Raw genomic sequence first — 15,190 nt, forward strand, 5'->3', positions numbered from 1 at the left:
AAAATATGATGATTTTGTTTGGTTGGTGGAGGATGTTTTTCAAGAAATAAAGGTTCCATGGCTTAAAATTACTTTTCAGGGGGGTATTTGATATGTTCACAGGATCAAAAGTCCAAAACGAACTTGGTTAAACTTTTAGTGTGGTCGTGTTACAAAAATACACGCTGTTTGTAGGAAAAGAATAAGATCCAGCTGAAACTTTCTCCAGACCTTCTCTATAGGATGGTTATGCCTCAGGAAAAATTCCCCTAAAATCCCACTGGTGGAACATCCCTTTTTTGGGCAATTTCTTTTTTCCACAGGCAAAATCCTGAGGGCGAAATTTTTTGAAAATTTCAAACTCATTTTTAGACATTATCAAGTATACCATTCAAAGCTCTCGAAAAACTATATAGAAGACTTTCAAACGGGTATAGCCGATTTCCTTACCTAACTCGAGATATTTCATGTGCAAGTTCCACTTTTCGCCATATTTTGGTCTAAAATTGACCATATATAGCGTCTTCTGCGTGAATTATCTTGAGCTAGGTAATGAAATCAGCTATACCTGTTTAAAAGTCTTCTATATAGTTTTTTGAGAGCTTTCGAATGGTATACTTGATAATGTCTGAAAATGAGTTAAATTTTCAAAAAATTTTGCCCTTAGGGTTTTGCCTGGGGAAAAAAGAAATGTCCTTTTCCTGAGGCATAACCATCCTATAGAGAAGGTCTGGAGAAAGTTTCAGCTGGATCTTATTTTTTCCCTTAAATTATGCTAGACAACCCCACTATAAAGTCCAAAAGGAACTTGGTCAAACTTTGTGCCTAACTTACAGATAACTATGTTTTAGCATTATAGAATTAGCTCAAATCAAACAAAATTTTAGGAATTTTACGGTAAATCGAATTAAAGAGATAATTAGATGGTTTCAGATATTTTACATGTGCATTTCCTCTACTGCTCTGAGCAAAACCTTAAGATATTTTTGCCTAATTATTTTCCAAAGTAGAGATATTTAAGTCACAATATTCAACTTTTTTACTTTTTAGTACAAAAGAACTATAAAATTTCAACGTAAGAACTGTGTAAGAACCCTTTAAGATTTGTCATATCTCAAATTTAATAAATAGTTAAACAAAAATACTTTGATTTTGCTCAGAACCACAGAAGGTTTCTGCTGGCTAAATACCTCGACCCACCTGATTATTCCTTTTTAATTCATTTACTTTTTACTGCGAAATTTTTAAAATGATTTTTCACTGAATATAATCTCATATTTTGATGTCGTAATTGTTGGTGATATCACGAACAATAAAATTTGACCATAGAAGATCACACCTTTCTCACGGCTTGGAAATATCAGAAGATTTCGATATTTTATTTCTTCCCCCAAAAAATCTGTCACAATATTTCGCACGTTCCAGAAGGGTTCAAAATAATTTTTTGTTTTGAAATTATGTTGAGAATCATCCTTATAAAGGAAAATTTGTGTTTAATATAAGATGAAAACATCAAAATATGACGTCTTATTATAAGTCTCTTTTCTGAAAAACACGGCTAAGAAATTGTAACATAATGAACAAAAAATGATGGTATTAGGTTCATCAAATCGCTGTTAAGCACTCGGTAATCGCTTTAAAAAATTTTGTGATCTTTCATGTGTTATATTTCTTTATTTAAAAAACTTCTCTCATTTCTCGTCATAGTAAAAGCACCATACGACTGAAGGCCACAGGAAGCATCGAACCAATGTGTTGATCAATTTTGTGGCCGAATTATTTTTTGATTTATCAAATGTGAATACAGTGCTTTGAGAGGACCATGGTCAATCCTTTGTTGCCAAACTAAAATAACATACGTTAAAAGTACATTGGCAAGATCAGCAAACCAATTTTTCGTGATTATCGCTCACGTTCTATTAAAGGACAAAATTGCTCACATGGGAGTGATGTTTTGTCCGAAGAGTCTGGATTCGCTTTCGTTTTACTACACTATGCTTTGGATGATATTTTTGCCTGCTGCAGCTCTCAAGTCAGGTAACGACCTTATTTCAATTAAACTCGGATTTTCATACTAACCCTCAACCTCGTTCCCAGTGTATTTTGTACATTGTTTGTATGCTATATATTGGTGTCCAGCTTAGTATATGAATTTTGATTTTACGACTTTATCATGGTTTTATTTTGTTTCAAGACTTTGCGTTTAAAATTTATACAGTTGACGCTCTTAAATTCCATTTTCAAGGGGAATCGGATTTTCATCGAACATGAGAGTGCATCGATTAGTAGAGCGTCGTTTATGAGAGTTTCTTGTTGACGGTGACTTTCAATAGTATCGAATAAAAGGCTTTTCCAGAAAAAAATTGAATATGGAGTAGGGGTGGAGGATATAACGTTCGATTAGGGTTCGATTTTAACTGGGTCAAACGTTCAGTGGAGCAAGAACTTGTATTTATGAGAAAGATATTTACGTCCAGTCAATCCAGCCCATTTGACACGGTCAGATGTCTTCTTAGTTCCTGACCGACTTATAATCAGGACTTATGGCAAATGGGAAAAAGTCAGTGAACGTTTTACCTAGAGTTTAATACAATCACTTTACAAAATTTGACCGGGTTAAAACTCAAACATTATCTCTTCATCATGGTGGGGGATTGTATTTGGGAGTTTTTTGGACCTTGATCATTCACTATTTGTTACTGAAGAGATTATTTAGATGATGTCCTATCATTTGTGTAATCACAGTCGAATCGAAGACATCTTAATAAGAAGTTAACGAGGTTAAAATGCAATCCTTTTTTATTTTTGATACATTGTTTTTTATCAGACATAATTCCTTTAATTAATAACCTCATACTTTAATCGTTTATTCTGCTCATTAATTCTGTCTTATTCGAACAAGAAGATTCTCTTGTTACCAGGTTGGTGTGTTCAACAAATGCTGAGTAAGAGCAAATTAATAACGAATTACTTTAAAATTCATTCTTTCAGGGCCATCAACAAACTTCATAACGACTTCAACACTGGGAAAATCTATTTCCCCGATTATTCCGACTACATCAACATCGGGAAAATCGGGCGATGGCGGTAACAGTGGTGATGAGTTGGCTTATCACCCAACGTATACCCGATTGATTCCAGCTGTTGCAACGATCGGAGTTTTCTTGGTCGGCCTTCTTGTGATCTACATCATCTATTGTGTCAAGTCAAAGGAAAGCAAGAATAAAAAGTAAGCAATACAGTGGACTCTCTCTAATTCGATCTTTAAGAGTTTTATTCGAATTATAGAAAGGTTCGGATTACGGAGAGTATTTTTAAAGCACTTTCCAGCTGAGGGAACTATTATTTTAGTTCGAATTATGGAAAGATATGAATAATAAAAATTCGAATTAGAGGGAGTTGACTGTAAGTTCAAGTGTGTATCTGATGGTCTTCTTGTTGACCGTGTTATTTGGTTCGAAGCCCAGTTTCTGAAAACCATATTTTCAAGACAAGACAAAAAATATCCACAAATCGTGCACAATTTAAGATTTTTTTGGGAAGCCAACTTCTTCCAAAAGCAAATATCTAAAGCGCACTCAGAATCGTCATTGGTTTGCCTTAGCCTAAACTAACTAACGGTTTTTCCTTTGGGATTAGAAAACATGGAAGGACGAATTGTAGCCTATACTAAAGCCCACAGTTTTTGTTAGAAGTAACAACATAATACTGTTCATGATATTGATGGCGTAAAGTTTTTTACGGAAATATCTCATGTTTCCGCCAGTAGTGGCAAATTTCAACCATTTTCACTAGCCTGAATTTGCCACTCCTGGCGGATTGTTTCCGTAGAAAACATTACGTGATAACTATCATGAATATAATAATGGCTTTGATTGCTTTTGGTGAGTTACTCGCCGCTAACACCACAAACGCTACAATCATTTCCAAAATACTTGGCACACGAAATTTTATAACCAAAAACATATTGTAAATGCTCCAAATTAGGTTGGAAAGGTAGAGTTTTAGCTCTGAGTTTTAACGCTAGACTTAAGATCTAAAAGTTCAAAAATGGTCTGGTAGGGCTTGAAATATAGCCTAGAAACCAATAAATCCCTCCCAGATCGAAATATTCAATGAAATCAAGTTGAAGGCCCGAAATTGACATTCTTGTTTGAACTTCAATTTTCGAAAAATGGTAAAATTGTCAAAATTGCCAATATGTTATGGCACTGATTGTAGACTATTTGTGTTTTCAGGAAAGAGGAGCCAGTACCGGAAGATGAGCAGATGAACAATGATTGGTTAGCTGAATTACGAAAAACACAAAAGAAACAGTCTCTCAGCAATGTATTCTCAAGACGGGGGTCGAACTTTCAAACGTAAGTCAATTCTATCAATCTATCTTACAATCTAGTGGTACCTTTAAGGGAGCCCATTAACGTTAGAAGATGAAATATACTTTACTAGATTGATTATTTTCACTAATGAGTTCTGTTTATCAAATTTACTTCTCATCTTTTCCTAGTTAATTTTAATGGTGTTTGGACAAAGGATACCTCCATGCCTTGAACTAAACTTTTCTTGCAAAAATGGTTCCTTTGAAGCTGGCCGCAATCAAAAATATCTAAATTTCTTAGGCTTCACTTCCTTTATTTTTTATGGTAACTGGACTTAACTAACTCTTAGAGGCATTTTCTAAGCAACGTACATGCCCTTTTCTGTTCTAAAAGTTGCGTTGCTGGAAATGGTTCTTCTTAACAGACTTCCATGATTTTCTTATAACTATAAATATTCCTCGACGTTGGGTTGTGACTATGTCTCAAGTAGCGCATTTTACAAACTTGGATGTCAGCAGACAAAGCACCATCCTGGTATTATTTCATAAATGAATTGAATTTTTTATTTTCAGAAAGTTGAAATTGAAGAAATACGCATTGTACGATGAAATGTTGGCACGATATAAACGTTCGCTCAAAATGCAAAAACTACACTCCATGTAAGTTGAAACCTTAGTGTGAGAAAAATGTCAAGTATTAGAAAAGTACATATTCACGCTAAACAATACACTGAGCTTGAAAGACATTTGCTGGCCTAAAACAAAGCGAAACCCTTGTGAGGGTGATGATGAATATCTTTTACCTTCGAGGAGCTCAATTTTGTATTTTGAATACATATTTCAAGTAAGTTTGGGCCTATAAAGGCCTTGGACAGGCAAAGAATGTTCTTAAATTGTTATCCAATCTTTACCTCTGATTAGATCAAATAACTATTGATTCCATTTATGTTATAATGCTCTCACCACAAATCTGTTAAGTCTAATTATTTGCCCAAAAGAAGATAATGACCAGGCTTAACTGCGGTTTTCTTTCTCGGAATATTTTTGGATGATATTACCTCGTGCTTAATAGTTGTATTACCAAAGTATCAAATTAAATGAGACAATTGGGCTCTTCCAGAAAATTATTTTACATTGGGGGTGGAGGATATATTAGATATTTTTCCCTCCAAATCTCGATCCGACACCCCGTCTTTATTACCTCAACCTGTTTATCTCTTTAAAGTGAAAGGAAAATTTGATATTCTCGATCTCAGTGGACTAGTTGCTGACTAGAATTAGAAGTTTGGGTATAGTACTTGTTCTTTAGCTTTTTAAAACGGCGACCTTCAAACTGCAATCTTCTTATACTTCCAGCCCAACATTAAGTGTACATTTTTTTGCTACATCGGGAAACCATGTCAGCGTAATTAGACTAATTTGGGGGTAGTTAAAAATCTGCATCGAATAAGGGAATGCATCGAATAGTAGAACGTGGTTTACGAGAGCTTCTTGTTGATATCATCGAATAATGAAGCGTCAATTGTACTTTAAATTCTGATGAAAAATCCACTGAAAATGCTGTAAAATACTCAAATTTCAACATTAAGTGTGCACTTTTTTGCTACATAATAGGGAAACCATGCCAGCGTAATTAGACTAATTATCTAGCGGATGGTTTCCACATGGCAGTAGAAAGATATAAATCTTCTCTTCCCCATTTCTTAGGCGAAAGACGAACACAACAACGAGTAACATCAGTCAGAGTTCAGATTCTTATGATGACTTGGGTACTGCTGGTTCAAGTCCTCATCATGTTTTGAGGAAAAGTAGCAGTAAACAAAGGATGAAGGAACTCGCCATGCGTCATAAGATTAACCAAGAGTAAGTGCTTCATACTCTATTAGATATCTATAACACCCATTACAAACTAGAAAAAGCTCTTTAGTGGAAGATTTCATCACCATGCTTCCTTAACATCCTGCCTGGAAGTTCTTGCGATGCAGGTCTGCAATCGAAACTCTCATACTACCAACCGGCAGAATCTTAGTGAGATACAGTGATGGCCTTATCTAGATGCTGAGTGAATGTAAACTGAATGAATGCATATCATTCTGCATGTGCAATCTGAGCTTGGAAAAGCTTCTTTCGAAAGTACTGGCTAGATGAGGATAAATCTGACATCTTTTTTTCAAAGTAAAAATTGTCAGCTCTTTTCAGAAGCCTTCGCCTTAAGTTATTGAAATGAGCAATATTCTCTGCAACTTGAAAACGCCAATTTAGTCAGAACTTTTGGAATAATCTCTCAAAAGGTCATTTCTCGTCGCCTTTTCGCTTTTCTAATTATTTACAACTTTAGTTCACGCATCATTATTTTGATAATTTTTATAATTTCTAGACAAGGATTTGGAGACCTTCTTTTGGAGCCTCCATCTCGTGAGCGACATTTACCACGTTGGGGAACAACATCTTCCAGTGTTTCACAAGACGACACTGATGTTCTCAAATTCAAAAGGTGCGTTGATCGTTTTCGTTGTATGTGTAATGCAATTTAAGCGAGTTATCTTCTTTTGTAATTTTGACGAGAGAATCTTTTAGGAAGAATGTCACCCAAAATATTTCTTGCTCAAAATCTCATATTTTTCTATACGATGAGATATGAGGCGATTTGGAATAACCCGTAGTTTTAACCCTTAGTTTTTGATCGTAAAATTGAGGAAGGTAAAAGTATTGATTTACTGTTGTCTCAGCCAGTCACGATGTAGATAAGTTAACAGTCTTCGTCGCTGAAAAACAGAGATACATAAACTTGCTATTCGTCTGGAAAGGGATAATAGTAATCCACCTCTATCATCCTTTCATTATTACAGTGATACAGAGATGGAAGCTTTCCGTGAAGGTTTCTGTAAAAGCATGGATTATTCACCAGGTCATTCATTCCAAATATCTACGGACGACGACACTGAACCTCTCCTGTCATCACCCACACGAAAGATGGGTCACCACCATTTGCCGCCCAACAATCACAACAATTGGAAAGCTCCGCCCGTGTCAAAGAATGAATCTGAGCGGTCGTCGTTTGATAAAGATGATGTTTTTGGTGATCATGTGGTTGAGGATATTCCTTCTTCCAACGTTGGTGGTGAAACTGATGAAGAAGGGAGGAATATTTTGGACCAACCAGACATTAAAGATGCCCTAAGAAAGTAAAGAAGGTTTCTTTCACCTATGATTTTCACAAGAGGAGAAAAAGTCTATAATTAACTATAACTTTTTTGGTGATTGAAAAGCTGAAAATTTTCTATTGATTACAGCTTTTCGTTGTGAATTTTCAACGCCTTTACTAATAAAATACCGGGTGGACAAAAAAAACGCAACATATATTGTTTGGTTTATATCTTTAAATCGCTTAAAGATATAAAAATAGATTTTCTACTTAATGTTTCCCGACCTAAGATGAACCTTTACTCCAAATTTCATCAATAAACACACCATATTTGTTAAGTTATGACCATTTTTATTATACAGTGATGAATTAGAATTGAATGAATTAGAGTTGTTACATTTGGTTACAAAATAGACGTCAAAACGTCAAAAAAAAATTTTTTTAAATGAAAAAAAGCTTTTTCATTAATTTGATGTCATAAATTGACAGATCAAAATAAACAAGTACGACTTAACCAGAAAGCTTCAATGTCTATCCAAAAATCATTTTGATGCAGTCTCCTCAGTATGTCCAGTAGCAATTTCTATCTCTCCTACCTTAGCTAATTAGTCTTGTCATTCTTGACAAACAACTTTAAACATAACTTTTCTTTATAGACTGTCAACCGTGGATGAACCAATGGCCCGTACAAACAATCATAAACGGCCCAAATCGATGGTTGCCATGTTATCAGGTGGCCTCATTAGTTCTGGTGTTGCCAATGGTAACAAACCCGTTGATCGTGCAACACAAAAACGATTGTCTTGGTATCAAGGTATTAAAGTTCACTGGGCTTTTAAGTGTACACTCCTTTGTGCTACACGTAGAAACCATTGTCAAGGGGATTACTATAAATACGCTTACATGGTTTCTACACGGTATTAAAAAAAGTACCCTAAGGTGAATGAATTTTGATTTGTAATACTCCACTGACTATCTGTCAAACAAGCCTAGAACTGCTATTTAATTTTATAAAAAAATCTGCCTTTTTTGGCCGAGACAGACTTTCGTAACCCTATAGAAGTGCCTTTTTAGATTATATCACCCCGATGGGATTTTTGCTTATTTAGATATCCCCGGTCAAATTCAGAAAAATTGCCACGGTGGTGCTATAACGTCACTGGGTACTGAGACAGGGATTGAAATGGGCTTTTCCAGAAAAAAAAACCGTATACCCCCGGTTGAGGAGGTCAATTTCTGTTCCAAGGGGTTAAGGTTTGATATTTTAAGGGCAGAAAGTTTCGCGAAGTCAAAAAGTCGCGAAATTTAGCGAATTTAAGTTTCGCGAATTATGGTTTTAGCCGAAATTTCACAGATAGAACTTTCGCAAATTCATATAAAATTTACTTTCTTTGGTAACAAAAACTCATAAAACACGCAAAATTTAGTAAACAGTGCAAAACTGAGAAGGAAAGTAAAAAACTTGTTTTTCAGGTTTAATTATTTCTTACCTGGCAGAAACTTTCGCGAAAAAGGATCAAAGTCGCGAAAAACGCGAAAGTTTCTGCCTGCGAAAGTTTCTACCCTTAAAGCATGTGACGGAATTCCATAGGGAGGTGCAAAAATCTGTCAAAAATAACTGGAATTCCATGGGGTAGCTTTTAAGATCCTACTAAAATTCAGAATCCCAGAGGGTTTTAAACCTGCATTTCGAGCTGCAGAGAGAGGGACCTCCTCAACATGGGGTATACGGTGTTTTTTTCTGGAAAAGCCCAATATGCATCGGTCTTCTCTTTTTTCAATCACTTTACAGGTTTGTTCAAGTCACCAACAAAAAAGAATGACTCGCAAACAGCATCCGTGGACGACCTCATTGAAAGACAGGTCAATAAAGCACTTTATTCAAGGCTGTTAGACCATGATCAGGAAGATGAAAGTATGACCAACTCGACAGGTGAATTTATCTTCCTTTTCAACCTTTTTTAACTTACTGTTTTCTTTTCAGTTCATTCAACCTGGACTCGCCTATAGTTATTAGGGGTTTATTTATCGGTGTTTTTCTGGGAAGGAGGACGGTTAGCATTGATTTTTCTAGCTCCTGTTTGACTGAGGATGACGGTAAATCGGCACTTTTACCGTCCTGTTTTTCCAAATCGTTTCAGTCATTCCACCGTCCTCGGAAGGGTAAATACATAAAATCGCCATTATTAGATTAGATCATACACTTTTTGACTGCGAAAACAAGCCACAACTTAAACAACCCGACTGCTTAGTACATAGTTAAATTCCTTTAAATATTTTTTACATCTGAGGATTGCGTATGTTACATGAAACTTTTAGTAATGTATTTTACATGGTGAATTTTGAAATATATCTTTATTATATAGTTAAATTCTGCAGGATATTAATTTGAATTCGGTTTTCTCATCAACTATGAAACACAGTCTACCATAACATATCCTGGAATTAATCTTGAGTTTCTCTGTCGATCTAATACCTTTCATATCCTTCCAATTTCACTTGAACATTGACCGAGATTTTAACTGATCGTGTCATATGCGCTCTGCAAAAGTATAGTATTGTACTAGAGCTACAGAATGGTCACTGTGGGAAAGATTTCCTCGTTTTCTTTCAGATTATATAATATATTGTTTGAAATTGAAATTGTAATTCATAAACACACCCGAGGAAGTGAGTTACTCGAATACATTTTATAAATAGGTATGAGTTGATGAGAAAATTTGTTTGGAATGGATATTACTTTCTCATCAAGCTGTTTTCATACTGAGATATTGATGATGTCATGTCCTCTAACGAGAAACCTATTATAGTGTGGTCTGTTATAAGTTATTTCAAATCGCACCTCAAATTGTTAGACTTGCCATTTGTGAAATGAGTTGGAATTCACGAAGAAACAAAAAAAGTTCAAAAACAATCCAGAGGTTTAGGATTGCAATACTTTTGCTCTGGTAAGCCGAGTTTGGTTTTCATGGCTGTGTGCATTGTCTTGGGTGACACTCTCTGAAGGTTTACTCTTGTATCTTTTGATGCGCTCCTATAGATAACCCAGAGAGGTGGGGTGGGGGCCCCAGAGAGGATTCGTATTTTTTACTGAACTGCAACTTTAATATTTGAATTCCCTGGGAATATATTCTCTCTTTCAAGTAATGTTTCTTGAAATCTAAGAATTAAAATGAAATGCTTTTTGTTTTTCATTTGAAAGAAGAAGGATAAACTTGAATTTTAATCTGTTATTTATTAACTTTACTTAATTTGATCAAAAGTTATGCTCAAATGAATAAAAAGGTTTTTTTGGATCGAAAACGTTCAAAATTTAATTTTCTTCTTTTTTTCCGATGAAAAAGGATCCATTCTTTTAAAATTCATACAACTGGAAAACATTTACTTCAGATGGAAAACTTTTTTGATGCGCACCCGGTATTTCTGCAGTAAGTTACAATGTCGAAGTTATCCTCTTCTCATAGGCTCGTCCGACTTGAAAGAACGAAATCCCAATCTTCGCCAGCGCCCAAAGTCTTGGATGCCACAATCTGAAGCACAGCGTAAAAAACAGCAACAACATCGAGAAGATAAAATCACCGAGTTATTCGCCAACCTTATGGATCTTCCAAAACCTAGTAAGTCTTGTTTTCATTTTAAATTTAACCCCTGTTATATTTAGACTAGCAAGCGTCTGTCTTTCCTTGGATACAGGAATGCGGGAATAGTGCTTATAATAAAGAGTTCTTAGAAAAAATAGAAATTGCCGCGGGAGAGTGGTTTGGAAAGACATTGTATTCAGTGAACATATATAGACATAGAGCCCATTGCAAGCTTAAAGCTGCAGCGAAATACAACGACGTGGTTTAGTAGTCTATGTTATATTGTGACCTAAAGATGGGAAATCTTTCGCTCTTCATAGGTCAGGGAAATCTGTCGCTCTTCATAGGTCAGGAAAATCTCTGAAAGCTCATTTGGTTACGAAAACGAAGTATTTTTTATTGATTTGAAAATCATAACGAACATTTTTGTGTTTCATTTGTGCTGTGACCAACTGCTGTCGTGTCTAAAAATTTAAGTTATGCAGAAAAACTAAATCACAGCTTAAACTTCTCCAAAAAAAAGATTATTCTTTGACAGGAAGGTTACCTAAAATCTAATCCTTGTCGTGAAAAAATCTAACTTGGTTAGTGATACAAGGGAATTGTTTGAATTTGAAATATTAAAACTTTCCTAAAGAGAAGCAAGAGAAAGCATGGTACCGAGAAGAAGGTCCTTCGGCTTCGATGAGCCGAGACGGTGTTCCATCGCCAGTAGACGAAGGAATTGACATTTCAACGGATGCGAACGCGATGAGCGAAAAAGAAGAAATCATGTTGATCGATGAAGTTGAACGAAGATTGATCGAAAATATCGAAGACTCAAGTGTGTAAGTGTTTTTATTTGTACCTAAATACAATAAACAGCATAGGTGGTGTTTTGTGAGCGGCAAATTATTTTCGTCCAAAACAGTGAGTTTATGTATTTGCGCTTTTGAGGACGGTAGAGCGACTTTGACCTGCAAATAGAGGACGGTAAAAGTGGTGATTTACCGTCGTCCTCAGTCAGTCAGGATCTAGTCAAATTAGAATCTTACCGTCTCCGTCGCAGAAAAAACACACATACATAAACTCTCTGAATCATCGACAAGGATTTGATTTGGCGCTTTGCAATTCATGAATATATTTCCTTGGGGCCCAAAAAAGACCTATACCTTAAATCTGAGGATTTTTTTTTATTTTTTACTGTTTACCGGGACTGTTTTCATTTGATTTTTTTTGTTTTTAAAACTGTAATCTGACATCTGACCAGAGGATGAAGTGCGTCATTTTCTGTTATGAATATAGAATTTTCAAACCAACCACGCAGGAGATTTACCTCGTGTAAGCTCGTGCCCCCATAGACAAAGCTCCCTTCCAAACGATAGCTTATTTATATGAATTATTGGCATCAGACGATTTCAACAAAGCGTTAGTATCCGCTGACAGATTCGTTCTCCTTATAGCGTATGAGCGAACCATAAATGCCATATTTGCTACATAATGAACTTTCAATTTGACTTTACTGTTACTTTCATGACTTTCTTTTAGAATGCAAGACAGCGAAGTGTTGGCTTTGGAAAACCTTTTGAATGACGTAGCACGATTCTGGTAAGTGGAAGAGCTCCACCATTTTAATTCAATAGGTACCCTATCAGTAAAATGTAGTAACGACTTCGTACAAAAGTTATTTTGTTAGAAATTATAAAAAATTCGGGAAAATCGGAATGCCACTGAGTTTAGTCACCAGTATTTCGTCATATTTTTGCTGATAAATCTTTTTTTAACAATCTGAATGTGATGTGTTTTCCAACAATTGGAATTGTAATTTCGAGTTTTTCTTCTCTAAAAATTTTCAGTACTGAATACTCTGAAGATTATGACGATGTTGAATCTCGAAGACAACCAAGTTTGTAAGTTGTTTCCTTTTCCTTCGAGAATTGAGATAGGGGTGTCTTTTAACACCCCTGTCTCAGTGATTCTATGCGAATGTTTTAGTCAATGGGGATTTAAATCTGCCGGTTTTAAGTGTACATTTGATTATCACGGTTCAATTTTTGAAATTAGGAAAGGGGCAGAAATTCAGGTATTTTTCTCACTTTGAACGATTTATTGAGCAAGTTTTCCACTGGGTCTGTAATATGTAGACTATGTATGTAATACGGGGGTGTTTAGTGGTGATAGCGAAATGCTGCGAACAACGATCGAACTAAGTCGCATAGATTCTTTATAAATGACCATAAGCATTATATTCCAAGAACAAATTTTGTTTTGGTTTCCTTTTTAAGCTGTTTTCTTGGTAGACTATAAATGGGAAGTTTTTTATCGCTAAACCTTATCAGTTCTTAAGTGACGTCATCCAAACTACAACACATAAGTGTGATGTGAGATGTAATTTCAAGGGGTCCTCAGATTAAGAAATTTATCTTTTTATCTGTCATAGTTCTGAAATGAATGCCACCCTAGAACGGAAGCGACTAAACTCTTCAAAAGAGGAACCGTTTGAGCAAAGAAATGGTAAGTTATACTACCGACCATCATTCTGATAATTTAGTGCACAAGCCAAGGGCCAGCTTACACGTTTTGGTCTCAAAAAACTTACTTAGAAACTTTTGTTGTATAATATACCCAGTAAGCTCGTTGAGCGCACTTCAACCCTTATTTAGTAGGGGAAAAACCTTTACGTTTAGAAATAAATTATTGGCAAGAAAACAGTGATCTTAAACCACCTTAAATATGTACTTGGAACACGAAATTTTCGAAAAAGGTTAAGAAAAGTCGAGCCTCAGCTAAATCACAGGAGCTTTTATTTTTGTATTCTCTCAATTTTTTGTTCCATAGAAAAAGCGATTTCTGTTTATGACACACAACTTCACTATACCGAACCTCACGAAGAACCTCCAACCACTACATTATAGAAAGATGAAATTGAACTGTGTGTGTCTGTGGAGTCATTTTACTCAGTTAGCTGGACTCAACGTAAAGTTCTTCGAAATATTCGTTTTCATCAAGTACCGTACTTCAGTTCTCATTTCAAAATCCTATCTAGCTTTCAAATCGCTTTAAGGGGCACTGATTGGTTTATTTGGCTCGATTACAGAATAACGCTGGCTTCAAAAATTTGATTTGAAATTTCATCGAACTAATTAAAACTATGCTAATCTTGAAAGACTTTCGGTAAGATAATAAAATACTCTTTGGTCTTTATGTAGATATGCCAACAGTAGGAGACAAGGAAGAATAGGTTTACAGGAACGGTTTGAAAAATTGGTACGTTGAACAACTACCGTACAATCCAAACACTACCCTAACAATCAAAAGCGTCAAAATCGCAAAAATTCAGATATTGCCCCCTTTTTGCGATATTGTCGCTTTTGATTGTGTTAGGGGAGTGTTTGGATTATTATGGGTAAGTACGGTATCGCTTTCTTTTCGCCTAGAGCATATCTGAGAGAACTGACTGAAACTTGGTACTTCGTGAAATATAGAAAGTTTGGATCGGACAAAAATTAATAATTTGTTCACATGTGATAAATGTTTGAAACAAAATCGCTGCTATTTTATAACTTTCTTAGTCCTGTTGCACTAGTTTATATAATAATTTGTTATGTTTAGAATTTGTACATGGAAAATATTTATGTATCTTGTTTGTGAAAATATTTATACACCGAAAGATATTTTGTAAAACTAACATTGCTGGTCGGTCCTTTCAGACTAATTAATCGGGATCAAATTTTTGCAAATCTTGGTTTCTTTTCTATTTTCGAGCTTTTTTGTTGTTCAATATCCTTATCTTTAGATCTGTAATAGTTTTCGAAGAACTTGTTTCTCACTTCAAGGAATTCCATTTTCTTTTCCTGTGACGCTATCACCTTTTTCAATTCTTCATTCTCCTTCCAAAGTTGATCAATACTGTGGCTACCATTATGATTCGATTTACCTTTTATGACGTCATTGTTTTCATGTTCGTTCGATTGAAGTTGAGAGAGATGGTGAGCCTCTGAGATCTTCTTGATTTTGTCCATCTTTTTAGAGAGTCGCATATTTTCAGTTTTTAAGAGTTGTATAATTTCTTTCTTTCGCCGTCTCCTTTTTTCGCTTTCTTCAAGTTTTGCACGAACTAAAATTGTGAAAAAAGTTGGTTCACAGATGTTTGAACCTTAATTCATCGTAATTTACAAAATGAGCCTT

At 35.3% G+C, this 15,190-nt stretch overlaps 1 protein-coding gene across 1 annotated transcript; it reads left to right on the forward strand.

Annotated features, from left to right (window-relative positions):
- The first annotated feature begins 31 nt into the window (after positions 1 to 31).
- On the forward strand, positions 32 to 14,690 carry LOC136804262 (uncharacterized). Its single transcript, XM_067060965.1, has 16 exons — positions 32 to 52; positions 1,687 to 2,016; positions 2,971 to 3,208; positions 4,218 to 4,340; positions 4,871 to 4,957; positions 6,005 to 6,160; positions 6,675 to 6,791; positions 7,147 to 7,482; positions 8,099 to 8,256; positions 9,235 to 9,375; positions 10,907 to 11,059; positions 11,661 to 11,850; positions 12,551 to 12,610; positions 12,859 to 12,912; positions 13,443 to 13,516; positions 13,841 to 14,690. The coding sequence occupies exons 2-16, from the start codon at positions 1,920 to 1,922 to the stop codon at positions 13,915 to 13,917; spliced, it is 2,061 nt and encodes a 686-aa protein (XP_066917066.1). The 5' UTR covers positions 32 to 52; positions 1,687 to 1,919; the 3' UTR covers positions 13,918 to 14,690.
- Positions 14,691 to 15,190: the final 500 nt, after the last annotated feature.

This window comes from Clytia hemisphaerica, unplaced genomic scaffold, assembly GCF_902728285.1.
Source record: "Clytia hemisphaerica strain Z4C2 unplaced genomic scaffold, Clytia hemisphaerica genome assembly, whole genome shotgun sequence".
In the NCBI taxonomy this organism is placed as follows: domain Eukaryota; kingdom Metazoa; phylum Cnidaria; class Hydrozoa; order Leptothecata; family Clytiidae; genus Clytia; species Clytia hemisphaerica.

Coding starts and splice junctions, on each gene's coding strand:
- LOC136804262 (XM_067060965.1), top strand. CDS start 1,920: ATGGGAGTGATGTTTTGTCCGAAGAGTCTGGATTCGCTTTCGTTTTAC. Junction 6,161..6,674: donor CGTCATAAGATTAACCAAGA/GTAAGTGCTTCA, acceptor TATAATTTCTAG/ACAAGGATTTGGAGACCTTC. Junction 11,060..11,660: donor TATGGATCTTCCAAAACCTA/GTAAGTCTTGTT, acceptor ACTTTCCTAAAG/AGAAGCAAGAGAAAGCATGG.